The sequence below is a fragment of the Colletotrichum godetiae genome, assembly GCF_030913485.1.
Source record: "Colletotrichum godetiae strain CBS 193.32 chromosome Unknown BDP55scaffold_50, whole genome shotgun sequence".
NCBI classification, from domain to species: domain Eukaryota; kingdom Fungi; phylum Ascomycota; class Sordariomycetes; order Glomerellales; family Glomerellaceae; genus Colletotrichum; species Colletotrichum godetiae.
Window position 1 is genome coordinate 224,040 of NW_026851298.1, and position 25,552 is coordinate 249,591.

Consider the following 25,552-nt stretch of genomic DNA (forward strand, 5'->3'; position numbering starts at 1 on the left):
ACTTTTGTCACTCCCTAGGTAAAGTAGTCAGGTACTGCATTCAAGCTTGTTCTTCGATCTACTTTCAAATGTTCTTATAGGGCAAATCAAAACCGCAAGAAGATCCAAAGAACGGCGTCTCTCATGATATGGTCAATCATGCAGAAGACACATGGAGAGATGTGCAAGTTGGAATATGAAGCCCCTGCTGCAGAAGGCTTGCTTATCCCAGGTACCAATTACTGGAGATTCTATTGCCATTCTTTCTTCTTGGACTACCTTAGTACAGTAGAGGCCGAGGTAAGTCAACCAGCCATTTGCAAATCAAGGAACCCAGTATTAGTTACTAGCACAGTAGTATGTAATACAAAAGTATTAATTTGGCTTCCGTCACGATGTCGTCCAACCTTTGGTCAAAATTTCCCACCTTCAGCCCTGTATCCACAGATGGGCACTCCTCTACTTTCAGACCGTCTTGTGCTCGGCTAAAAGATTGACAAACTGATCTATTTTTCGTTTCCTCGTTTCTGGGCGTTTTGTCGTCTCGACCCGCCACAAGAATGCATATCGCTGCGTCTTATTCAAAGCATCAAAGAACTTGTTTGCTTCTTTGTTGCATCGCAATGCCTCCGCAAAATCTGAAGGCACTTCCATTATGCTCGCAGAAGAGTAGGCTCGATTCCATCGACCATCGGCCTTGGCGGCGTTAATCTCAGCCTGTCCAGCTGGTCTCATGCGTTCCGCTTGTGTCAAAGCCGCAGTTTTCTCAACGTTTCTCTTTGACCAGAGACTGTTCTTCCGCCGTGGGGTGAATCTCTGAATAAAGTGCTGTTCGTCAAGGGCTTTGCGCTGTCCGTCGATCCAGCCGAAGCAGAGTGCCACATCGAGAGCTTGATCATACGTGACTGTCGGCTTTTCGGCGTTCTTCTTGGCTATCTTCAGCCAGACACCCAGGGAGCTTTGGTAGGAGCTCTCGAGGTAGTTCTCCCATTTAGATTGATTCTCGAAGAAAAGAGTTGGAATGGACTCCGATGATCTTGGCGAAGAAGTCTTATGGGTGGTTGATTGAAGCGAAGTTCTCGCTGCGTCCTTGATCTCGGCTTGGACACTTGCTCTGGTACGTCTCGACATGGTCATCAATGAGAAGTTTGGCCGGGGGATTGCTACGCTCGGCTTTAGACGCCAGCAAGAGGGGCACTATATGGCAGGCTGGTTCAAGAGTCGATTTCATGAGTCAATACAATAATTCAGAGGGCCCATGGTTTGGCAGAAGTTCGATGTTGGTGGAAAGAAGCCTTGATGTTGAGATTAGGCACCCGGGTGCCCCAAAAGCCAGCCTCTTGGGTTCGAGCTAGTCCACTTGGGGATAGCGGCGCAGGTACCCATCTCCGTTATGGATGGAGCTTTGACCATCGTCTTGGTGTTGATCTATATTCCCATATCCCAATCCCCGGTTTGGTATGATCCTAGATTCTGAATGGCGACATCAGAACGGATGACCATGAATGCGGTTAGCACATATCTAGGCCTGAAATCTAAAGAAATGTTGAGATCTACCAGCTACTTAATATTGCATGTGTGTCGTGGTGTTATCCTCGCGCAAATCTTGAAATATGCTTTACACTCTTGAACCCAGTCGATTCCCGTACATTGTGAAATCATCATGGTCAATGCCGGACACTGCACCTTCCGCAGCTGGTTGAGGTGTCGGGAGAGACGGGATGAACATAGTATCCTACTACGGCGCGGCTTCGTTATTGACACTGTCAGTTGCCTCAGGCTTGTCGACATGTCCTAGACCGCCGGCTCATAACTGTCAATAGCTATCTCCGAAATAACAAACTTTCCACACACTGGCCAAACGTCACGGGAAAGGAAGTATGATCACGATGTCAGTGGGATTACAAGACTGCCGGGTCGAGAAGGCGTTCAGACCGGGAAGGTTCTCGCTGCTGACCCTATACATTCCCTTCTTTTTATCATCTTTTCTCCTACTTTCTTTTCAAACAGACATCCCAAAGCTCCAAACACTTAGACCACCCCAACTTACTCTACGCAGTTTGACTGCATCGGTTCAACATCTTACCTTCATCCTCGCCTGATAAACTTCTTCAATCACAAAGATTCCATCCGACTCTCCAATCAGCAAGGATGAATTATACCACAGATTTGTTGTTCGCCTCGGCAGCCAAATATGCCCGCACGGGGCAGTCTCACAGCAACGACAACAATAAAGACAACGACACCTGCGTAAAACAAATCACCGTGTATGGGACAGAGATACCCAGAAACATGACAATTACTAAGAGAGGTTTTATGGGGCTGCCGTTTCTGGCCTACATGGCATCCGACTCGCCGATAGACGTGGCCAACGCAGTCAGCGCTCGCGATGAGCTAGATTCCTGGGCTCATCGAATTCGTCAATACAAACCAGCCAAGAGCATGTTCGACTTGATTCGCAGCTGTTCTTCTTGGATTCATCTAAGTCAACTCGACTCTTCTCTGGAGGGCTTGACGCAAGTTAAGCTGGCACATGCTGTGCATGAAACACTTGCAAACGCCAACTTCGAGTGGTGGGCTACATCCTGTCGTTACAAAGTCTACGAGGAAGATTCTGTTGCCGATGATCTCCCATTTTCATGCGCGTGTTGGCCGAGCCCCCCTCTTGGCACTACATATACTACCAAGTTCGAATGGAACTCCGAGACAAAGATCCTCTGTTGGTTCGATTTGAACGTGAAAAAATCTATGCAGACCTCCTTCGACCAATTCATCGACGGCACAGAGATTTTCGAGTCCTTGGAGGGCCGAGAAGCCTTCGATGAATGGATTGAACTCCGCAAGGAGTCCACCTTGAAACTCACTAAGAAGAGTCCCTCGAAACGCCTGGGAACAACCAGTTCCCGCCCTACTAGAGTCCAGAAGCCCATCGAGGGCGCGGTCCGGCATAAACCATCTGGAAGAAAGACAAGGAATGGGACCAAGAAGGGAAAGGGAAGGAAGAACGAAGGGGAGCCAGATGGTCAAGTGCAGATCTCAGTGGCGATGTTGGCATAGGGGAAGGGTCATGTAATTCTGAAAACATGATTTTCAAGGGTCTTTGTGGGGCTCTGGAGCGTAAAGGCAAGGTATGGTACCTGCTCAGAGAGCTCCTTACTACAACTTAAGGTACACCATTGCTACATCAATAGAGCATATCGTGTCCCACCTCTTGCTTTGCCACCTTCAGTTTCTTGATGTGTTGATTAGGTGTCAACAATCCACTTTCAAGGTGAAGGTTTCCTGCCACAAGTAATGATAACCGAATCCGCGAAGACAGGTGCAGACGAATTCACTCCACGAAATACTGTCTGTCCTAGTCTAGCAACGCTTGCGTATACTTCTCTTTGGGATGTCGTCGCTGAGTGTTCCCAAAAAATCGCAAAGAAATGCACCAGAAGACATCAAAATCTTTTCTGACTGCCTCAATATTATCTCACATCTTACTAAGGGCGCTAAATGTTGTTTCCAACGATCCCTTTCATTCCTCCGTCGGTTTAAGACGGCTAGATGCAATCTTGTGCGATGTCTGCTTCGTCTTCAATAAGATCCCCTGGTGCTATACGTATAAGTGGCGTGAATGTAATAGCACGTCAACGTAAACTTTCGGCAGCGGGATTAACAAGAGGCTGCAAAGTTTGGCCACAACAAACCGGGGGACCCTTGGCTCGTCACGTAATATTCATCCCTAGATATGTCACATCTTCACTTTGGCTGATGTACCGATGTCTTTAGGGTAATATGGGATCAGGGATGATCTGGCTAAAAGCAATGCGGGGAGGAGCTCAAACAGCCCAACTTCGGACGGCTTCATTCCGAGGTTTGAAAAGAAGAACGATTAGATATCGGCGATGAAGCCCGACTGTCTTAAGCCTTATGGAATGATGAAAGCTCTGGTCAGTCCCCCCGAGACGCCTTTGTCATTGCGGGCCTTCATGATGCTGCTCAAGTGGCTGTTTCTTTGGGCAACGCTCACTCTCGCCGTCCCAACCGGCGACAATCTCTACAAACGACAAGACGAAAATCATTGGGCTGTGACATGGACGTCTATGCCCCAAGAGGTGGAACAAAGTAATCTTCCACCATCGCCTTTCGTATGCCACTTCCTCCCTTAGCATTATGCCTGTGCTAACCCGACTCCGCAAGAATGGAGGAAGTGTCCAATACCGCAACGCAACGCTCCGCCAGACTTTCCACGTCTCCATCGGTGCATCACGCATCCGTTTCCAGCTTACAAACATCTTTGGAGGTTCAGATCTGCCCATCACGGCAGCCTCCATCGCCCTTCCACTCGGCGGAGCAGCAGGCGTCTCTGGGGTCGATACGGCTACTACCAGGGGACTAACTTTCTCCGGGTCTCCGTCCGTCACTATCAAGCAAGGCGCCTTTGTCTACAGTGACCCGATAGACTTCAAAGTGCTACCTCAGACAAATGTCGCGCTGAGTCTGTACTCTCAGCAGGGCCAGTCTGGGACCCGGATCACGGGACACCCCGGCAGCCGCACGACTTCATGGATGCAGAGTGGTAATCAAGTGAATGCATCATCTGTCGGAGGCGCTAGCACAAAGCACTGGTACTTTGCTACTGCCGTGGAGGCGTGGGTTCCCAGGAATACGTCAGCAATGATAATCCTCGGGGACAGCATCTCGGACGGACGTGGTAGCGACAATGACAAGAATAACCGGTAACTCAACTCCTCATTCAATGGCACCCTTGATCTCAATTGACATCGCCCAGATGGCCCGATCTCCTCCTCGCACGCCTACAAAAAGAAGGGATCACAAATCTCGCAATCGCAAACGAAGCAGCAGGCGGCAACGCAGTCCTCAGCGGCGGCCTCGGCCCCACACTCCTGTCCCGATACCCTCGCGACGCCCTCACCCAGCAAGGCGTCTCCCGCGTTCTCATCTTCGAAGGCGTAAACGACATTGGCCCCGGCGGCACCGACGCCGCATCCCAGCAGCGCATTGGCGACGGGCTCATCGCCGCGTACAAACAGATCGTGGCCGACTGCAAGAAGGCCGGGCTTGCTACCATCGGGGCGACGATCACGCCGTTTGCGGGGAGCGGGCAGGCGTATTCAAACCCGGAGAGGGAGCGGACGCGGGTGAGGGTGAACAAGTGGATTCTGAAGAGCGGGACGTTTGATCACGTTGTTGATTTTGCGGGGTTTGTTGGTGATGGGGAGAAGTTGAAGGCGCAGTTTGATGGTGGTGATCATTTGCATCCGAATGTGGCTGGGTATCAGGAGATTGCGGCCAGATTCCCTTTGGATGTTTTCAAGCCTTAAGAGGGAACGCGCGAAACGACACAGCGCGTGCCGCCGTATGATCAGTATTCAATCAATGGCTTCATTGCGGCAACTCGCCTAGTACGACGATTAGATTTGAACCTGACCCTCGGTCGTCGACATCTCGTTATCATCGTGATCTTAAAATGCGGCTGCGACTTAGTTGGTAGGCAGAATTGTTCCATTTCAATCCCTAAAGACACCTCACAGGCACGGAGTGTGTCTGGAAGCCTGCTTTGAGTCGCTTAACCGGCTCCGCCGTTAAGCTGAATGAGTTAGTCTGGCGGGTTTGCCGATCCACTGGGCAGAATCGTGCTTGGCGGCTGAGGGAGGCCTTCGCCTCAGTTCACGCCCGGGTGCCTGGGGAAAGTGTTAAGTTGAGACTCATAAACTCTCATAGCTCATATTTTTTTTCACGAGACTCCAGATTGTGTCCAGACCACAACCCACTCAACTTAAAAGTACGCCGCACCAAACTTCATGAAGATGGGAAACGAGGGCGATCCGGGGGTACAGGTCGGATACGCCAGCGCTCCCCATTCACAATGGAGGGCCACTGGAACCAATGGATCCAGGTTTCCACCACCGCTACCAACAGCGCAATCTTGGACAGGTCATAATCACAACAAAGAGAAGACTTGGAACTCGGCAGGCACGTTCAGCTTGTTCAAGACCCTTGGGAATAGCAAGAATAGTGCATCGACTAGTTCTCGTCCGCCTGTAAGGTCTCGCGTGTGGCCGGTGTCGTCGCCGGGGTGGTTCAAGCCAGAAAATGGTGGGACGGTGATATTTGCGGGCCATGTAGTCCTCATCATCTTCGAGGCCATCGCCGTTGTTATCTCCTCGCAGAGCCTCGAACGGGTCAAGAAGTTTCCGAGTCTGGTTCTTAGGGCCGAGCTTGCGTGGTGAGTTCTTACACCGTCTCATCGGGTCACTTATTTAGCAAGATAGTACAGGACTGACGAACAGACACAAAGCTTGTTATCGCTGATATCCATGTGCGCCGAGGTTGGCATTTGGATCATGACCACCTTGGCGGCGTGTTCTTACGTCGGGATGGCTCTCTCTGCCGCGTGTGCCGCCCTCCTATGTCTTAATGCCACCGCGACGGGATCATATCTCATTTTTGCGATGAGGGCCAACTCAGACAAGGCTCTCTGCGATGAGTACGGTAAGAACTCCGCGGAGTGCTGGGCTGGACTGAGGATGGGCATGGCGGTGGGCGTGCTCCGGGTATTGCTGCTGTGAGTTCGGTACATGGGCCAGAATGGCAACGGTGTGTTTGCTAACGATGTGGCAGACCAGTTGGCGTTGTGATTGTGACTGGATACTTCATGCGCAGGAGATCGAAGAAAAATAAGAGATGAGCGGTGCCAAGTAGAAGAAAAGCAACACGCAGGCCGAACTCGCGGCGTTCAGGACACAATTCGTCCAGTGCTGGCTTTGTAGATCCATAGCGTGAATGATGTATCACTTAGATCTGCAGTCTGGTCCCGAGAGCAAGGGAGGAGGATGAAGTTGACAACCTTGGTGAGATGCGATGAAGGAGACAAACGGTTCGCCAGGGCCGCCTGGGCGGGAACATCTGTCAACCCACAAGTTGACGGCGGGGATCGACCCAACAGAATGGTAAGGAGGAGCGGGCGCGACGGGGCGTCCGGGCTGCCCCTGAACAACTGACGAATCTCTAGCCGTTCCCAGCGGATTGCCAACCTCTCCCTGCATGGGAACAAATGCCGAGTCAAGTCAAAGTTGAATGGGAAAGATAAACACAACCATAGAAAGTGAGATGATATGAGGTTGTAAGAGTCGAGGGTTGGGGCTCGACAGGATGTTCAAATCCCGAAGTCTTATACCCGGATGAGAATCCCGTTGATGTGTATGCAAGTCTGCAACACAGAGATTAAGCCTTCAATAATTCAGTAATGCGCTCAGCTCTGTGCTTTTGTGATAGATGCATGTCTTTCCCAGATGGGCAAATGATAGTCTCCAATGCAACGTTCGAGTCCGCTTTCGCTCATCGCCGCGAAGAGCCGACCTTGCAGCAAAGAGCAAGCTTTGCTTTTTTTCATTCATGTCGTGAGCTCCCCATCCACGAGTAGAGACTCGCAGACAGAGATATGCAGAGACATGCAGAGGATGGATGGGCAGAGCAAACCCCGCTGGCAAGTCAGGGGAAGAGGGTTACAGCGGCGTCTATCCATACCACCGGCGCAATTTCCAACCAAACGGCACCCTCTCAGACGAGGCAGCTGCTCCTCGAAATGAAGTCGGGGGTGAGATGCCATGACAAAAAAGAAAGGATGGCAACCAGGGCCCCGGACAAGCCCTACTCGTGTCCCCCAGCCGGGCTTCCGCGGTGGGAGCCACGGGGAAGGGTGGCTGTTTATTGCCGCCCAGGATCTCCCAGGAATTGGTGTGCCATTCTGTCGGGAACCCTGCGCGACCCCACCGTAGCCTGCGAGTGGCCGTATCACCATCCTGCTGCCGGTCCCTTTTGTCTTGGCCAGGGAATGTAGGAGCGTTCGTCTGCAGAAGAGGCTTCGGCCTGGGACGATGAAGGTGGCCATTTAAAAGTGTGACCATTCCCTGTCTCGCCAATGTGCAGACTTTCACGCGGGCCGGAACCCAACGCTCTGGATTCGGGATTTCTCAAAGCGTGATAGTGGTTGCCTTGCTGCGCCGCCAGCCTGGGACTCGCTCGTCCTGTGTTGGCGTGCGCGAGTCCGAAAGAGAGAAGAGCAGACTGTACTATACTTTTCATCCAACGGCAAGACGGACCTGTTCTATGCAATCTTTGCTTTTCTCGTACTTCTCACTGCCTTACTCATAGCTGGCTGCTAGTACCATTGGTCGTTCCCGTATCGGATTCTCGCGGCGAAGAGAGAAAGAAGCCATACGCCACGGTAGGATCGCGTATTCGTTCTTCAGGATGACCATAACGAGCCCTGTCTTCTTGCCCGGCTTAGACGACATCGAGTATCATGGCATTGGTACGAGCTCGGAGGTCAACGTACCAGGCTTCTGCCGTGATAGATCAAGATCCCCCAATAGATCTAGTATCAGCCTGGAACCAAATATAGAGGAAGGGAATGTGCTCCGGTAATGTTTTCCCTTCCCAGCGCAATGAGAGACGTGTTCTAATCGAAGACAGCTCAGAGATTGAGCTTCCAGAACAAGCGTTCCGTCGGTCATCCGCTCCATCTCCCGAGTCCATCGTGGACGTCAACGGAAGCACCCCGAGGAGCCTCCCCTCGCAACATGACGAGGCAGGTCGAGCAGCGCATTCGAGGCCTGGAACTCCACCAACACCCGAGGCTTCAAGGTCCGATAGCTTAGCGACAAAAACACCACCAACCGTCGGGCCTCTAGAATCTTACTTAGCATGTCCTCAATCGCACGAGAGACGGGCGCTTTGGCTGCCTCCCGACGATGACGAGGATCGAGAGCGAGACACCAAGTCTTCGAGTTGTGGGTCAGTAGTTCTTGGTAAGAGGAGAGTGCCTGGAGTGTATGAACAGGCCGAACGCAGCACATCGCCGTTTGGGACCACCCAAGGCGCCGACGATGCCAAAGCAGAACAGCCATTGACGCATTACCTGTCCTCGGTACACCCCCACGAAGTACTGGCGTATCAGATATGGAAACTTGCTTCGAAAGACAAGGAACGAGATCCAAGATTGGAACTGGGTGTGCCCGGCCCATCGGAGAATGCGGTCCCGGCTTCGAATCACTCCCTATTTCTAGAGGCCAGCCGTAAGGAAGACGATATCCCAGCAGAATCTGCAGTGCTGTCGCCCGCAGTAATCATACCTCAAGGTCCCATCGAGGTGGGATATGAACGTCGCGGTTCGGATTCAGCGATATCAGACTTGGAGACTGAAGAGCTGCATCAGCTTGTGTGAGTCAAATTTGCTCATCATCCCATACACTTGCTGACGCTTAACAGGGCAGAAGGTCGTCGTGCGAGACAAGCAGGGAGGAATAGAACAATGCAGCCAGCAAGGGGCCCAAAAGGCAGAGTCAAGAAGTCAAAAACAATGAGGTCTCGGAGAGAATAGTGAGGTGATTGGCGTGCCTTGCCGTACCCGAAAGCAACCTGCCGAGGTGAAGTGCCCGATCTTCGATGCACCCGGCAATTGGCAGCGAGGACAGCAAATTGGAGCGCTGAAGACCGGCTGAAGAGCGGTGTCTTGCATCCCTGCCCACTAGGTAGTGTCGGCTTTGCCACGATGCATCGAGTTCGCTTCAAGGAGCAAGCGAGGTCGGGATTATTGGTATCTCCTTACATGAGGGACGATGACGGGGAAATGAGGGCAGGCCGGCTAGCGCTACGTCTGGCTTAGACGATGAATTGTGAGATTGATGCCGGATGAGATAAATAGAAGAATCGTCCCAATGATATCGTGAATCTATAAAGTTCGGAACCGACCAAGAGGTCGAAGAAGTGGAGGTGAAGGCCGGCGGATTGAGGAAATCATTGCAATGCCTGGATGTAAGTCGATCCAAGTGGTAGGATCTGGTGACCAAAGTTCGCTCGCACTCTGGGTACTGTCGCGTTTGTGCTGACTGTCCGCTGACTGTCCTCGATGATCATTATCGGCCATTATGATTCTTCGTCAATGTATTCCTATCCGTGTGTCATAGGTATGGCGTGGCCGGGTAAAATATCAGGGATGCGATAGTGGTGATGGTGATGAAGGAGAGAGCTTGCTGGAGGCGGACGGGAGGGAGCGACGGGACCCCACTATATGACTCTTATCTAATCTTATCTCAATATCTTATCTCATCTTATCGTGACATTCTTATCAGCAACACGCCGCCATTGACCCGAGCTTGGGCACGCCAAGCTTCGTACCCACCGTCCCCGATTGCCTGCCGTCGCTGTCGCTGTCGCTGTCGAGAGCTGCGACTCGATTCATTCCCATCGCATCACATCCACCACCACCACCCGAATTACCTCTCGGTATATCGACCGTTACCTAGACGGCGATGCCAATGGCGCCGTGCGAGCTCCATGTATAGCCGCGAAAACAAGATCATGAGAAAATTACTCGGCAAAGTAACTGCCGAAAGCAGCACCGACACCCACTCCATCGGCATCACCAGTGCGCCGCAATACCAGGCCTCTTACCGACCCAGTGCCTCCCAGAACGTCGTCTACCCTGCCGGCGCCCCCATTCTATGTCTCGATACTTCCACCGATCACCGAGCTGCTGTCATTGCCGGTAGACATGTCCTCAAAACCATCCTCTTTGACGGGCTGTCCGTCAGCGAAGGCACCGACCTCCGCGCCGCTATCAATTCGGCTTCGAGCAAGGGCGCATCGAGCTCTCTGACGGCAGACCAGCTCTCCATCCGAGACGTCAAATGGCACGGCGACGCCACGATCTTCACGGCTTGCGCCAACGGCAAGATCTTCTCCTACGACCTTTCGAGGATTGCGACAGGCGGCGCTGCGCTCGAATTTGTGCAGACGAGGGAGGATTCGCGCCAGGTGAATAGTCTTGATATCAACCCCCACAGGCAAACCACGCTACTCTCCGGAAGTCAGGATGGCTTGGTGCGGTATTTCGACATTCGCGCACCAGTGCAAAGCAGGTCAGGAGGCCTCACCTACAGTCCTCGAGGAGCATACAAGTGCAATGCGGATGGTGTTCGGCAGGTCAAATGGTCACCGAAAGATGGCTTCTACTTTGCTTGCGGTACCGAGTCTGGTGTCGTGCTCAAGTGGGATGTACGCAAGATTGCTCAACCATTGCTCAAGATCCCTGCGCATGACAAGGCTTGCGCCTCCATCTCATGGCATCCGGACGGCAACCATCTGATCAGCGGTGGATGGGACAGCAAATGCGCTGTATGGGACATGTCTAAGAACGCCGATAAGCGGCAAAAGCCGCGATGGGTTATATACACGCCTGCATCTGTGTCTGCAGTGGCTTGGCGGCCCGGTCTTTGGTCTGCCAGCGCTCAGGGAAAACGTGCCGCCCAGGTTGCTGTTTCCTACGACGACGGCAGCCACAAGCGGTTCGGTATCAACGCCGTTCATATCTGGGACTTGGCCAGACCATCCATGCCATACAAAGAGATCGAGCGCTTCGAGATTTCGCCTTCAGGGCTGCTGTGGCAGAACCAGGACCTTCTCTGGACCGTCGGCCACGACGGCTTCTTCAACCAATGCGATGTAGCATTCGCGCCAAAAGTCCTTGACAGGCAATCTGTGTCGACCATGGCACTATCTGCTAGGGGCGACGCTGTCATGTTCCTCGACGAGCGACTACACGACCGCCCACGGCCTCCCATCGTCCATCATCAGCCCAGCGTTGTGCCTCCACGGACTTCCTATAGCTCGAGCCCGACAACACCGATGTTGAGCATCAGCCGCAGCGACTCTGAAGAAGACGTTGTGGGCAGTTTCTTAGGGCCTCGTCGAAGAGTGAGCAGGAAACGGAGGCATAGTCTGCGCTCTATTCCTGTACTCAGCACCACTCCTCCATCTGGGCCAGGCCTGGGTGACGATCTCATTCTAGGTCTTGAGCAAGCCATTAAAGTCACTGGAACTTACAAGACTCAGCAGTCTATGGCTGTTGGTCACGTACCCGCAGCTGCAAGAGTCGATGTCTATCAGTACCTTTCTAGCTACTACCTCGAGACGATGGACAGAGAACTCCCGTTTGCCGAAGGAGCAAAGCCTCTAGCTCAGAGAATCGCCGGGATCATGGAGAATTACGCGCGCGCTGCCGAACACGTCAACCTGTTTCGTCTAGCACAAACATGGCGGATCTTGGCCTACTCCATGAATTTATTGTTGATCAGGAGAGCGCAGTTTCATCTCGAGACACGACTTGGACGATTTCAGAAGAGGCCGTCCATTTCCAAAGGCAAAGATATCCCCAAGCTGAGGGTCCCGAGAGCATTAGACGTTGTTGTAGAGATGAATGGGGAAGAAACTCCACGACGACCGTCCGCTCTCACGTCGAATGGCATAGACAGCAAGTCTTTGGGACCGCGGTCCTTGCTCTCCGAAGAGATTGAAAGCACCTCCAACGTTGCGACACCAATTGCGAGGGCCATTAACGAGGAAAATGCAGACCAGTTTGAGGAAGCTCAGCTGCCGCCGGTCAAAGAGTTGGATAGCTTTGCTTTGCCCCCCGCTGCACACAGTACGTTTAATGTTAGTCCAAGGAGGCGACTGGACTCGGTTCCTTTGTCCACCACAAGTCAAGAAAGCGATCAGACGCAGGCCTCCATCACAGAGGGATACGACTTCTATGATACTGACGCCCTGTCTCAAGCGATAGATGTGCCCGAGCCAAAGAAAAAGGAGCAGAAGCCCCTGGACTATGGACCCCGCACGCCAAACAGTCGTCGCCCTTTGCGACATGATTCTGACGGCTTCTCTCAAATGTTCTCCATGTCTGAAAGCAGCCGGCAAACTTCTGGGCTGGCATCATCCTCTGAAGGAGGGACGTCGGCATCGGCACAATCCATCACCAGTTATCCTGCTCAACTCACACATCAAAGGAATGCTAAAGAACAGGGTGAATATGAAAGCCGCATCCGTGGCAGAGAAATCGAGGACTCTCCCCAACACGGCGCCTTAGCGTCACTCTATGGTCCTGGCGAGAGTGTGCCCAAGGATTCTCCAGAAGAAATTTTCATGATTTCTCAGACGACCATGGCTTCTGATACAGCTACGGATGAACCTTCGACACATTCACAGCTAGGATCCCTACCTGCAACCTACGAAGACCATGCACCTCTTCATGTTGGTGTTGCTTCGTCAAGTCCTCCAAGGATCGCCACGGCCCTTCAACATGATACGACACCAAACATTCTCGAATCCGACTACCTCCCATGGCCGGAAGACCCGTCATACCCACATCCACTGGCATCGAATCCAGAGACAGATCACTCTCCGCCGCTCAACCCATATACCCTCCTCTCTCGCGCCCTGGACTTTGAGACTAGGACATCGGCACTGAATGCTTCCGCGATGGTCCTACTCCTGAAGCCCCTCGTGCCAGAATCCGTCATCGATCCCCATCGCGCATCCTCCATCCTGCGCCAGCACCACGCTCGCCTGACGGGGATGAAGCTCTTCATCGAAGCTGCCTTCCTTCGCAAGCTCTGCATCAAAGGCTGGCCAGAAGGCATCCCAGACTGGGGCGAAAACTACACCGCCATATTCGGTCCCGCCCAGCAAGGCGTCAAAGGCGGTTTCATCTGCCCCAGCTGCCACAAGCCCCGAGAGTTGGATCCGTCTCTCGGCTCCAGCGCCCTTTGGAAATGCAACCGCTGCCGTACGACAATGGCTCCTTGCGCCGTATGCGGCCACCGCGAGACCACAGCCACGATGCTCTCCCTTACTGATGGCATCGCCGGCACTCAGACATCAGCCGATCCTGTGATGAGTATTTGGTGGTATTGTCCCGGCTGCGCCCACGGCGGCCACGCGACCTGTCTCCAAGACTGGCATGCGCCCTCGGACGACGGCAGCTACGAGCTAAGCGATGGGTGCTGTCCCCTCGACGGCTGCGGACACGCGTGTCTTCCAGGCAAGTGGCGGGATGAAAAGTCGACGACGCGGTCCGACGAACTGGGTCGCGCGGCTGTCGAGAAAGTACGTATCGGAGGAGGCGGACTCGGCGGCGTCGGTGGCGGTGGTAAAGCAGAAGGAGGACGGAGCCCTGTGATCCCGCCTGGTGTCCGCGGCGACAGCGTCGAAGTTCCGCAGAGCCGGGCGGTAGAGAGCGTCCGTGAGGCGTTGGCGAACGGTACACCTACGTCGGGGATATTAAGTTCCAGCCCGGGAAGCAGGAATGGACCAGGGGAGCGCGAGAGGAGGAAGAGCGTCAAGTTTGTGCCGACGGAGCGTTAGTGGCAGCTCGGTCGTCTTTGGCGGTCTCTATAATCGATGCAAGAGAGAGGACGGTGTCGGGTTGTGTTAGATGAGGTTTCACGGCGTTGGGGAAGAAAATGGGTGTTTCCGGGCATCTTCGTCACGGATTTGCTATGTGTACTTTTAACTTGGGGAATTGAGGGATGGAGACGATTCCCATGGGATGTTGTTCGATACGATTGTTTCTAGCATTAGCAATTTTTATTATGGCGGCGACGGATCGCCGGGGTATCTCAAACAATGAAACCACGTAATTCGACCAACTTTGAACCATCCTGAACTTTCTGGTGATAGCTGCCATCAGTTTCCAGCATTCTCTCTCATGCCCTTGGTTCTCAATGAGACTTTGAACTCGTCGAACGGCAGGCCCGCAGATCCACCATTGCCGTGACTGAAGTTGTAGTCGACCGGGGAATTCGCCCCATCACGAACCGTCATGGCCTTCCGGAGCTCATCGCGCTGCCGGCTGAGCACCTCACTGTCGGTACTACCACGGCGACTGCCACCGACGCTGCTCGAGTCTCCATCGCCAACGCCTGCTACCGACGAAGGGATGCGACCCTTGAACCGTCCTGCCCAGAGGCCACGGACGCCGCCACGCTTGCGCTCAGGAACTTCTTCGGTACCGGCGCTGCTCACATACAAAAGATACTTAAGGTTCGGCAGCGTGTGGCGGATATCGACGACTTTCAATCCTTGGCTTGCACAGAGGGCCTCGATGTTCTTGTTGAGAATGAACCAGCCGTAGTCAAATCGATACTGGGCCGCGGTCGAGCCACCTCGCGGGAGGTACAAGGGGAAATCACGCTGTCGAGCCGCCTGCACCGAGTTCAGGTCGGTGAGCAGAGAGATATCGTCGCGAATGTAGGATCGCGAACCGAAAGGGGTGATTGGGTATGGGAGCGGTACAGAGAGGTAATATTGCAGCGCATTCGTCAGAGCAGCAACATGTCCCAGCGCTGCGGACAAAAGATCGTCGTCAGGTCCGCGCGAAGTGGCGCTATCATAACTTGTGTTCGGAAGGGGAAGGCCAGAGATTTGGAAAGAGAGGGGAGTGCCACTAGGACAGGGCGTGATCTGGTAGATGTTACCGAGGTCGGCACAAATGCGGCGTCGCTGGCCGCGAATCGTCTCCTTGGTCTTGGCGAGAACTTCCTTGGATGCTGACAGGTGCTCTGTTGCGTCCACAATGTCCTTTGCGAGCTTGTCTTGGAGAGCGCGGCCTTGGGCAATGGCCTCTCGGCGCGACCTGAGAGATTCACGTAGCTCCTCTCGCCGCTTTTCGGCTGCCTTCAAAGAGCGCAACTCTTGCGCCACATATTTGTTGGCCAGCTTCACCTTCTCCTCAGCGGCTGGTGTCTCGTTGTGCGCGGTTTTGTCGAGTAGGTCGTTGATCTGGCATGTGAGCTGCTCCTGTGTCACAATAGCGTCCTGGATCGAGTTATCCAGGGTCGCGAGCTTCATCAGGGCGTTGTAAGAAGATGTGTGAAGGGGCGGCATCTCCTTCGGGTGTGTAGGCTTGGCCGGGACATCGAGCGAGTATATACCGTCGGCAAGGTGGAAGATGAGGCCGTTGGGTGGGAACTTGCGATTCTGAAGGCTGCCGATGAAATGCAAGCTTCGAAGATCGACTGTATCATGAAGCAGGAGGGTCCATGCTGTTCGCTTCGCCCAGATCTTGATCGTCAATACCGGAGAGCGAGTGACGGAGGGGCCGTGGTGGTTGAGATCGAAGAATTGGAAGTTGAAGTTCTGTTGATCATCTTGTCAGTCCAGGTTACCAGACATATGGCTGAATTGGAACGCGACATACCGTCGCATGCTCCTGCATTTCGCTGATGTAAACTGGCTCATCCTCGCCCTCGCAATGCAGCGAGAAGAAGACATCGGCGGCTCTACCATCGATGGTCAACTGTAGCATGCGCTGTCGCGTTACTGGAGTAGCTTGGGCGAGGGCAGTGCTGCGGCGGCGCGGAGCTTTGGGTCGCAGATTGTCGCTGGAGAGAGCATGTTGGAGCTGGGGTGTGTCCCGGAGGGATTCGAGCTTCGAGGATGTCTTGTTTAGAGCAGTATCGTCGATGGTATGGCCTCGGGGGCGGATGAAGCTGAGGTTTCGGAGGTAGATGCCTCGAAGATGACGAAGCTTGCGGTTCTGAGGCATAAGAAGGGGGCGGGACTCGGGCGGAGGCATCTTGAAGTGCAGGTCATTTCATGGCCGGTGGGGAGGTTTGCGTCAAAGATTCATGAGACCACAAGTCGCAGCTCTGCATGTGTTTTGACAAGGATGTGGTGTGAAGAGTCGCACGCCAAGTTCGTCAAAGGATCGTGATGTCAGGTGGTGATGGTCGGGTTGGGGTTTCCAAGCGGGCAAAGCTTCCCGGTTGCCCGTCCACGTTGCTCCTGCCACTGCTGTCACTGCTGCTGACAGAAGGTACCTCACTGATGCACGGTTCCTTTGTTGCAGGAAGGAGCTCCCTGAGGTCCTTCCTGCTCTTGAAATTAGCCCCACCATCGTCATAGCTGCTTAGATGCATTTACTGCTTACAACTTGACCTCGATAGACAGTATATGCATACGTACATAACCTCCATTGATGCAAGTGAGCTGTGGTGGACTTGACCTCAGTACCTGTCCATCTTTGCTTTTTCCTCTGCTCCCACGGATACAGTTTCACATTTTTCCCAAGCTTCAATACGTCTCAAATTCTGATTGCCAAAAGGCACGATTGCCAACCATCGATTGACCAAACCTAGTCGTTCCTTGCAGCAACACCCCGAAAAAAAAAAAGAAAAAAAAAAGGACTATCCTCGGCTCGACATGCCCCTCTCTGATACCCAGCTATCAGTCAATCAAGGTTAAGAAGGGCCATGATCGATTAAGTCTCCGATCACACACGGATACGCCCGTCATATCGAGATTCCCTCCCCCGGTTGAACCGGCATCCCGGCTTGTCCCTGACGGCGAACTGCAGAGCGACCCCACCTCCGATCGCCCCGCCCTCGCCGAAACCTTAAATCACTGCCAAAATGCCCGAGCTTGGCCGTATGTGGAATCCTGGGTTTCCCCGTCGTCGGCACATCAAGCTTCGGAGAAGGGAACATTGAGACGTACGTCATCAGAGAAACGTACGTAGCATGTCCGAGGCTCATCTAGCGATAAGAGACGGGCGCCTGGGGCTTAGTTTTGGATGGCAAGTGTGGCAGCTTCAGCTCCCCTCATGGATCTGACATTTTGGTTCGCCCATCCGTCTCACCATCGCGCCCGAGGTTCATACGAACCGTTTTCTATGGCCTTCTCCATCCTGTCTTCGGTCTATGTACTTTCAGGACGCCGTGGGATGCCTCCTGCAGATAGTATCGCTGAGTAACTCTGAAAAACTTTGGCATACGTCAACGAACATACGAGAATCCCGCGGAATACATTTGCTCAACATTTTCCCAACGAGTGAAGGCTGATATTCAACCACTTAACCTAAGTTATCTGCCGGCTTTTCTGGTCTCCTCCAAGCTAGTTGCACAAAGATGGAAACCCCACCCGAGCCGCAACACATCCTCGTCCTCAGTAGAGGTAACGACGATGCCATTATAGTCAACTTACTTAAACACAATGGATGTCTCACCGCAGTATACGCCGTCAGTCATAACACCAAAATGACCAAAATGGAAATACGGCGAGTAAACTGCGACGCCATCTCCGCAACACACCGCCCCATTGCCGCTGTCAAACTCCGCAAGATACCCCCGAGAGCCGACGCTACCGTCCGAGGTGTCAAGTTCAACATGGCCCGCAAGCACCCCCTGTCGAGTACCCTCAACTTCCGTTTCTTGGGCGCAGGCGAGATGCGATGGGAAGAATTGGGCAAGCATGGCAAGGGCATGAGGCTCGTCGATTTCAACGGCAAAACTCTAGCTTTTTTCCGTCCGAGGCTGCACGTGGTGGATGCTGGTCCTGGAATCGAAGGAGGGCGAGAAGGAGTTGAAGAACACAGTTCGAGAGAGGGTGGAGCAGACGGGAGCCATCCTGCACCTGCAAGTCATACAAACACCATGAGCAAGGCCGAGTGGGGACCCGGATTCGAGCTGCATGCCGCTCTCGCAGATCTCGACCTCGATCTGGTGGTCACCACTGGCTTGGCAGCGGCAGAATATCGTCGGCAGTTGGATGAGGACTGAGACCTGGTTGCGGGGGAGGCGGAGGCACGAGAAACGCAGGAACTGGACAAAGCGCGCGACGGCTGATCTACTCATTACTCGTTCCATCGTACACACATTCCAAGTTTGATCGTGTCCTATACCCTTGCTGAAACATAATGGTATTCTGGGTATTGGTATTCCGCCGCTCCCAAATCAAGTTTCCAAGTTCGCCGTCGCTTTAATGCCAATGTAATACACAAAAGTTTATCCATAACGCTGGATGTGCTCAACTCTCTCTCTCCTACTGTCTGCCTACTTGGCCAATTAGAACCTCCCATTTTCGTTCTTCTGCCACCTCTTGCTAGACTTTACATTTTGCAGCTCAAAATTGGCTACGTTGACCTTGACATCTTTGGTGATGAGGACCTGACGTTTTCCGTCGGCCTTTGCTGCCATCTCGTCCGCAAGGTCGATCGGCGTGGGCGGCATTTCTGATGCCATCGATGGCGTCTCGGGTATTTCGTGAAACTTATCCTTGCCGATGTTGAGCATCGAACGTCTCGAGTTTACCGTCCCCAAGCTGACGTTTTTGGTGTTGGTCTTGTTGCTGGAGAAGAGTTGCGGGACCTTCTGGAGTAAGGGCCGCAGTGCTGGAAGACTTGCGCAGAGGATGGCGCAGAATTCCTCAATAATGGACCAGATTACAATGTCGACGTTGTCCCAAGTGGTGTCGAAAGTGCTCGAGAACATAACGAGGTACTTCAAACGGACCATGGTCGTAATGCAGGCGCTACAGTTCGTATTAGTCACAGTCTTCCACAAAGACAGTCACTCGAGGAAACTCACAATGAGCCAAGGCTGAACATGAAGCCTAGAGCAATTTTCTTCCTGATATTGAGCTGCAATTTGACCAACTCAGGAATAGGCAGAACCAAGATCACCAAATCCTCGACAATACTGAAGACTGCTCCAGCGTATCCAATGGCGGTAACGTTCAGGCATGTCCGGTTCGGGTTGCTTCTATCCCAGACTGAAGAGACTGGCGTGCATTGGAAGACGATAACCAGGAGGAAGATCAGGCCGTGGAGCAGCAAAAACATGATGAAGTATCGGACGGTGAGCTGGAACCACTTAGCGGGAAAGATGCGGGAGAAGAACAACAGGATCGAGATCTTCGCGAAGACTTGGATCAAGATATAGAGTTGCTGAACGGCGTAGAAAAGCTTGAGTAGCTTTGTTCCGGCGTCGAGATCGATGTTCCAGTAATGTGTTCCGAAGCCTAGATCGGCACTCGTGATTTCGATACCAGCCAAGCCGGCTAGGAGAATCTGATCTCTCGTCAGCCTTTGCTCTTGGAGCTGCTCAGGCTTTGCTCACTGTTGCAAAGATTGCCGTCCAATCATCCCACCATAGTCTGTTGGTGGTCTTCCATCGCGATATGCACCGCAGCGCAACCACGGGAAACGTGATGACTGATAGGACGATGGCGATGGTCTTGACTTCATTACTTCTCGACTCCTTGGGATAAGCATCGCAAAGGTTTGTCTCGAGCTTCGCGGCGCCTGATTACGTTAAGTCCGGCGAAAATATCATCAAATCCGGCGCAAGACCTACGAGCTTGGTCTTCGAGATGACACTTGAGTTGCACACATGTCGATAGATCCGACTGTAATTTGATATTGGGGCAGAGACATTCAGTCACTGACGCAACCGATGTCAAGCTGCAGTTGCCATCTTGTAGACCTTGTGTGATGCATGGAAGCTATCGCAGACAAACATGAATAGTCAGCCCTACTGTACGACTCGGAGAATATATGACAAGGCCCCATGGCGGGAATGCAAGGGCTTGCAAGTAAAAAAGCAAACAACAGACTTGGACAAACAACAAGAGACCTCCCGTCGGGGTTGACTTACTGCGCAATTAGGTACTTGTGTAAGCAGGCCGGCGGCGCTCTGTGCTTCGACTAAGGAAGCAATACACCACAGCAGAAGCAGTAATATCGAGCGCCAGCCATACTGCCTCGAATTCGTGGTCATCTCCTCGATACCTTGGGGGAAGTCATGAACAGAAACAAGTAATTAAACCCAGGGAATAGCCAGGAGCAAAAACGAAGAAGCGAAGGGGGAAGAAAGGAGCTTCACCATCCTTCAGGGTGTTTGTGCGACCCGTCCGCCTTCTTTAATATGAAGCAAGGCCCTTTATCCGACCTACCTCCTACGAGAAAAGAGACTGGAACGAATTAATAAGGCTACCGGTACGCAGTGGGCAGCATTGGACCCCTCCCTCTTCCACTCACACTTTCCTCGAATCCCACTCGGTGGCCAAGACCTCTATCGCGCGAGTGCGCGAGCCCATCTTTCACCTCAACCAACCCACCACACACCCACCACACCCACAGATACCTGCGCTTGTCTCTGCGTCAACGCGGCAGACTTCCGGGCGAAAAGAACAAAAGCGGGCTAGTCCACCGGGGGTCAGAACTGCTGCCCGCTGCAGCAAGGAGAAAAAAAGAAGGTACGTGAAGCAAGTGCAAACAGAGGTGCAGAAAATACAGGGGAACCCACATGGCGGGTGGGCTTTTCCTGACACACGCTTCTGCATGAACCCTGGCCGACGATAGTTTGGACCAGAAGAAGGACTGTCAATGCGTCTAGAAACACTCCAGGTCGTTTAGTAGAGTGGTACAATGGTAGTGGCTGTGTGGGCCGGCGCCGAACTCCCTCCTGTACTTCTTACTATTGTGTAACTTGTGATTATGTCTCCGTGATCTACCATACCCGCTTGGCTCAACTAGACCTTCTCGTTGAAGAAAGAGAAGGCAGCGAATACAATACTTAGAATGGGTAGAAGCTAAGCCGAAAGGGCTTCGTACGGCCGAGTTGGTAGGGTTGCGTTGGGGGCGATGAATCGGGAAGACCTCCCCGATGAAAGAACCACTCTTTAGGAGCTTTATCACATTTTAGGCCCTGTCAGTGCGGGGATGGGAAACTTGCGATCAGCGACATTCCAAAAGGGGGTCCCTCGCCTATGATGCCCCCCACCACCCTTTGGCCATTTTTGTTCGAGAGATGAGAAGACACAGACAACACAGGACTTTGAAAGTTGAGAGGGAGGGTAAGAGACAGTGAGTTCCAGCCACAGAGAGATTCGGACGCTACCTGTCGGCGAATCTGATGCCGCTCGGGCGCCTCAGGGGCAGCTCGTTGTTTACTGGCTGCGTCCACACCTTTGGACGGACAATAAGTCGTTGGCCATGTCGGGTAGGGGAGCGGATAAAGGCAGGCTAAATCCTCTCTGAAGAGGTCTGACCGGACGTCGAATTATCAGCCTGTCCACTGACTCGCGACTGGGGGTTAATCAGGCAAAGTCATGACTTCACTTCGTCTTTTGGTGCTGTACTTAGTAGAGAATGAGGACGAGCCCGGCACGGCCGGCTGGTAATCAAAGCCCGGGTGATCAAGTTGAATTAACGGAAAGATGGTGTCGGCAGTTTCCAAATCAAACAGAGATGCAGCAACTAAGACAGCACCCATTCCACAGAGATTCAATGTCTTAAGGTATGTTGTAGCCGAGGACGAAGGTTTTCTACCTTTCCACTTGCGTTCAACTTCCTTTCTAGAACCCTTAAACGTAGATTCCAAGCGACTTCTAGCGTCACAGCGCGCAGGACGTGTTCACTGTTGATTCCCAATTTGCAGATTTTACCCCCTTTAAATAACTTGGGTCGAATGAACATATCAAACCATGGCCGAACTCTGTTCCAATGGTCGCCGGCGCTATACAGGCGCTAACTCCGCAGAAGCAAGTCTCTCCCGGCGCTTGGGTCAGGCGACGCCTGGACCTTCATTGCCGGGATTCTGGTTGTGGCGGTGGTGATGACCTCCTTGTCTGGTTCTTCTACTCGATTTGTTCTCTCTAAACCGCGCGCCAGAACGGGAGAGGGGAGTGGCGGACGGGCGCGGACGGGCGCGGACAACAACTGCAACCGAAGTTGATGTGACTTTTTAGGATTTTAGGTTTCGATTGAGATCGTGTTGATTCGAAGTGGCAGCACTTTTCTGAGTCGCCCTTGGAATGCTGCGTGCCTGCGTCGCCGGCTGCACGTCATGATTGGGGCCCGGATACCAGGTTGATGGCTCTTCGGAGTTGGGTTTTCGATGGGGCTGAGATAGACGCGGGCCCTGGTTTTTTGTCCCGTGTGTTCCCCTTGTTGATTGATGCGGTGTTCGTGCCATCGTCTGGCCCTGCTGCCCACGGCGTAGATGGAATGAAGCAGGGACGTGGCTCGAGGCGTGGAGGTGAGCTTGTTAGTTTCAGAAAACCCCAGAAAGAACACTGGCACACTGGGTAGTTTTTTTTCGCCTCTGTCAGTTGGTTTATGGTGCAGCCTCGGCTCTTTTAGATCAACCTTCATGTCGGTTTTCAGAAGGTCGAACCCGTATTTACTAGTCTCTTCCCTGCTAGACCGTATTGGATCTCCATCAGAGGCTCGGGTTCCTGGTAGGGGGCGGAATTTCTTCCGGTTCTACGTCTACAGGATTGCACTATTAGAAGCGGCGTTGTGAGAGATTCGTCTCGAACTAATGTTAGTATGCTGCCTAGAGTTCAAGATCGTGGATAGTGAGTTGAGACCAGCACATGATTACAATTACTCCTCGTATCATTTGGGTCATGGGAATCAAGCTATTCTATTCTCGCGGGTTGTCAGCAACTTCCGAGCTCCTTCTCCACGGAAAATGCCACGGATATCTGTGCTGTTCAAGATCCTCGTTGCCGCGTATTTAGTCCGTCTGTCAAATCCCCCCAGACAGCTTGAAACGGTGCCCGCGGATCCGCACTTTAGCAGAGTCAGTAGCAAGCACACCACAGCTGTCAGCCCTTCTTCCAGCTTTGGTCCGCCTCGACCACCGGATGGTTCGACCACGAGCAACGGGACAAGCATGAGACCATGTCGGCATGAGTCCAGACCACACCCGGATCTTTGCTGTCCCCACGGGAGCCAGCAGAAGCTTCGAAGATCACCTCATGGCAGGTGCTTAGGTTTCAAAAGCTTTGGCCGTGGGCGGACGAATTCAAGATCCAGCCCCGGAAACTGGAGGATATAAGCCGGAGACGTTACTACCTACGTACTCCTGAAAGCCAGCGGCCGCTGGCCGCGGATGGAATCCCCATTGGCTACAACGACGCTCGCCCAATCAAATACGATGCTCTTCTGGAGCACCGGCGATGCTCCGGTGCCGAGACCATCACCGGCTGACTGGTTGACGGGCGTGCGAGTCGATATGGGAGAACTTCGGTAGAGTTGGTCTCCGTCGAAGCTCGCTCGACAGTTGATAACCCGCTGGCTCGGGTGGATTACAGATACTGCACGGCCTTGATCACATACTCACCGACTCAGGTCACTGTGCGATGACACTTGTGATACTCGATCAATAGATCCATGATGACTTATGTCTTGTTTTATGCAGAGTCCGTTCGCAACTGTCTTTTATGCGTTCACCAATCTGGATAAATCCGTACGTCTTTGTGGGAATCTCTCCAACTTCTTCGCTGGATAACTCGAAACCGTAACAAACAAAAGTAACGTATGACAAAGGGAGGTCTATAACGCAATTCCGAGAACCTGATCAGCCTTAGTAGACTGAGGACTCCTGTCCCAACAACGGCCAAATTCTTGCTGTTCCAACCTCAACCAATGGAACTCTGGCTTAAAGTCCGGGTTAACGGTCCTCTCGAGCGGTTGATCCTTCCACGGTGTCGCCATCGGCCTGATGACTCGCGGCGCCACAGCACGGCTGAACGTTGGCTTTTCGGCGAATAAGGTATACCGCAACGACTTGCTTCTTTCCTTTCGAGGCGTGGGTGGCTTGTTGCGGGAGCACTTGGTTAAGAGGGGAATGATCGGCGGTATCGACATACAGACGATGCCGATGGTGCATTCAGCGATGGAACAGAGCACCCATGAGACCCAGCTGTCTATCACGGTGAAAGTTAATACCTCGACTCATCCTCTAGACATGCTATTTTGGAGTCTAAGGTGAACTTACAGGTCACGTCAGAATCGTTCAGAGGCTCTAGGTTGACAAGCTTGAGGATCGCCGCGGCACATGATCTGAGTCTTTTGTCAGTTTAAACGTTCTTCTTCATCCAAAACCATCCCAGTAAAAACTCACAGCCCAGAAAAGGCAAAGAGGATCGTGAGCAAAACTTTCTTGCCTATTGCCATCTTTATGTTCCAGATATACGGCAGCGGCACTGTACATAGTAGCATGTCGATCGCAATATTCAAAGCCGCGCTGGCATGAAGGAAGTCGATGAATGGATAGCACGTCGCGCCGCTAGTCGAAGAGTTCCATGCTGCCGTGATGGGCTTGCATTGGAAGATGACGGCAAATACGGATGCCAAGCCGAACCCTCCAGCGATCACCGCCGCACCGTACATGATCCAACGCGCGCTTTTTTGTGTTATGAGTCTGAGAAAAGAGCCGATTGCTGAGAGACGAGTAAACGCGATCGCACAGGGGTATAAAGTATTAGCAATGAAAATGAGCTATACAATTCGTCAGTCATTTCCGTTTCCCAAAGCTGTCTTACTAGTCCCTCGTAGTACATACCTGGAGTAAGCTCTTGGTGTTGTCGGGGAGAAATTCAGCATCGAGATTCCAGTAGTGCTGACCGAGTCCTAGGTCGGTCGCTGGCATCTTCGTAAGCAACAGGCTCATGATGTTTTCTTCCACGGAAGAAGATCATACCGATTGGAAGTAGCGCGCATACTGCGAAAGTAAAGAGCGCGGCGATGATCAGGAGCACATCGTCGCTGAAAAAATTCCGTGTTACAGTGCAGCGGACGATGATCCGGAGAGGCACTACTATTCCGACGAGAACGAAAGCCGTAAGATTGACTGCCCAAACCACTGTTACCAGACTCCTCGTATCACCAGTGTCCCCTCCCATCCTAACGACCTGCAGTTGTGACCCGTTGGCGAGCTCGCTATTCATATTTGGTGTACCGAAATGAAGCAAGGCGTATAAGTGTTATCGATTAATCATGGCGACACTCAATGTCGAAAGAAAGAAGTGAAAGGCGCTGGGCGGAGAGAAAGAGAAACAAAATTTACTGAAAAGAACTACTGAAAAGAACCATCAAGCACCATGACGAGAGCGCGTCGCGTGGCGGGAGGCCATTGACTTTTCTACACAGACTCGA

At 52.8% G+C, this 25,552-nt stretch overlaps 10 protein-coding genes across 10 annotated transcripts; 6 read left to right on the forward strand and 4 right to left on the reverse strand.

Annotated features, from left to right (window-relative positions):
• Nucleotides 1-444: 444 nt before the first annotated feature.
• BDP55DRAFT_697089 (bacteriocin-protection, YdeI or OmpD-associated-domain-containing protein) lies at nucleotides 445-1,708 on the reverse strand (the record flags this gene model as incomplete). The annotated part of the gene is made up of 2 exons (XM_060577643.1): nucleotides 445-1,015; nucleotides 1,629-1,708. 2 exons carry the CDS (start codon nucleotides 1,706-1,708, stop codon nucleotides 445-447), a joined length of 651 nt encoding a protein of 216 aa, XP_060425137.1.
• A 483-nt stretch (nucleotides 1,709-2,191) lies between these two features.
• BDP55DRAFT_754199 (uncharacterized protein) lies at nucleotides 2,192-3,036 on the forward strand (the record flags this gene model as incomplete). Its single annotated transcript, XM_060580714.1, has 1 exon — nucleotides 2,192-3,036. Exon 1 carries the CDS (start codon nucleotides 2,272-2,274, stop codon nucleotides 3,034-3,036), a length of 765 nt encoding a protein of 254 aa, XP_060425138.1. The 5' UTR covers nucleotides 2,192-2,271.
• An 866-nt stretch (nucleotides 3,037-3,902) lies between these two features.
• BDP55DRAFT_561241 (SGNH hydrolase-type esterase domain-containing protein) lies at nucleotides 3,903-5,309 on the forward strand (the record flags this gene model as incomplete). Its single annotated transcript, XM_060570067.1, has 3 exons — nucleotides 3,903-4,112; nucleotides 4,165-4,703; nucleotides 4,757-5,309. 3 exons carry the CDS (start codon nucleotides 3,903-3,905, stop codon nucleotides 5,307-5,309), a joined length of 1,302 nt encoding a protein of 433 aa, XP_060425139.1.
• Nucleotides 5,310-5,423: 114 nt separating this feature from the next.
• On the forward strand, nucleotides 5,424-6,728 carry BDP55DRAFT_319905 (uncharacterized protein). Its single transcript, XM_060566757.1, has 3 exons — nucleotides 5,424-6,214; nucleotides 6,287-6,553; nucleotides 6,610-6,728. Exons 1-3 carry the CDS (start codon nucleotides 5,790-5,792, stop codon nucleotides 6,674-6,676), a joined length of 759 nt encoding a protein of 252 aa, XP_060425140.1. The 5' UTR covers nucleotides 5,424-5,789; the 3' UTR covers nucleotides 6,677-6,728.
• Nucleotides 6,729-8,140: 1,412 nt separating this feature from the next.
• On the forward strand, nucleotides 8,141-9,468 carry BDP55DRAFT_319925 (uncharacterized protein). Its single transcript, XM_060566758.1, has one exon. It carries the CDS (start codon nucleotides 8,402-8,404, stop codon nucleotides 9,212-9,214), a length of 813 nt encoding a protein of 270 aa, XP_060425141.1. The 5' UTR covers nucleotides 8,141-8,401; the 3' UTR covers nucleotides 9,215-9,468.
• An 858-nt stretch (nucleotides 9,469-10,326) lies between these two features.
• BDP55DRAFT_561113 (WD repeat domain-containing protein) lies at nucleotides 10,327-14,190 on the forward strand (the record flags this gene model as incomplete). Its single annotated transcript, XM_060570052.1, has 2 exons — nucleotides 10,327-12,472; nucleotides 12,566-14,190. 2 exons carry the CDS (start codon nucleotides 10,327-10,329, stop codon nucleotides 14,188-14,190), a joined length of 3,771 nt encoding a protein of 1,256 aa, XP_060425142.1.
• A 321-nt stretch (nucleotides 14,191-14,511) lies between these two features.
• On the reverse strand, nucleotides 14,512-16,402 carry BDP55DRAFT_732567 (UV radiation resistance-associated protein; the record flags this gene model as incomplete). The annotated part of the gene is made up of 2 exons (XM_060579961.1): nucleotides 14,512-15,963; nucleotides 16,025-16,402. The coding sequence occupies 2 exons, from the start codon at nucleotides 16,400-16,402 to the stop codon at nucleotides 14,512-14,514; spliced, it is 1,830 nt and encodes a 609-aa protein (XP_060425143.1).
• A 1,330-nt stretch (nucleotides 16,403-17,732) lies between these two features.
• BDP55DRAFT_697093 (uncharacterized protein) lies at nucleotides 17,733-18,383 on the forward strand (the record flags this gene model as incomplete). Its single annotated transcript, XM_060577644.1, has 1 exon — nucleotides 17,733-18,383. One exon carries the CDS (start codon nucleotides 17,733-17,735, stop codon nucleotides 18,381-18,383), a length of 651 nt encoding a protein of 216 aa, XP_060425144.1.
• A 285-nt stretch (nucleotides 18,384-18,668) lies between these two features.
• Nucleotides 18,669-20,381, reverse strand: BDP55DRAFT_561112 (uncharacterized protein; the record flags this gene model as incomplete). Its single annotated transcript, XM_060570051.1, has 5 exons — nucleotides 18,669-19,134; nucleotides 19,191-19,672; nucleotides 19,722-19,906; nucleotides 19,959-20,106; nucleotides 20,259-20,381. The coding sequence occupies 5 exons, from the start codon at nucleotides 20,379-20,381 to the stop codon at nucleotides 18,669-18,671; spliced, it is 1,404 nt and encodes a 467-aa protein (XP_060425145.1).
• Nucleotides 20,382-23,941: 3,560 nt separating this feature from the next.
• On the reverse strand, nucleotides 23,942-25,299 carry BDP55DRAFT_618540 (uncharacterized protein; the record flags this gene model as incomplete). The annotated part of the gene is made up of 5 exons (XM_060571297.1): nucleotides 23,942-24,321; nucleotides 24,393-24,457; nucleotides 24,519-24,895; nucleotides 24,960-25,039; nucleotides 25,098-25,299. The coding sequence occupies 5 exons, from the start codon at nucleotides 25,297-25,299 to the stop codon at nucleotides 23,948-23,950; spliced, it is 1,098 nt and encodes a 365-aa protein (XP_060425146.1). The 3' UTR covers nucleotides 23,942-23,947.
• Between the last annotated feature and the right edge of the window lie 253 nt (nucleotides 25,300-25,552).

What these genes read in the sequence shown, in the direction of transcription:
- BDP55DRAFT_319905 (XM_060566757.1), top strand. Translation starts at nt 5,790, where the DNA reads ATGAAGATGGGAAACGAGGGCGATCCGGGGGTACAGGTCGGATACGCC. An exon ending in CTTAGGGCCGAGCTTGCGTG is followed by an intron (nt 6,215 to 6,286) that starts GTGAGTTCTTAC and finishes ACAGACACAAAG; the next exon opens with CTTGTTATCGCTGATATCCA. An exon ending in GTGCTCCGGGTATTGCTGCT is followed by an intron (nt 6,554 to 6,609) that starts GTGAGTTCGGTA and finishes ACGATGTGGCAG; the next exon opens with ACCAGTTGGCGTTGTGATTG.
- BDP55DRAFT_319925 (XM_060566758.1), top strand. Translation starts at nt 8,402, where the DNA reads ATGTGCTCCGGTAATGTTTTCCCTTCCCAGCGCAATGAGAGACGTGTT.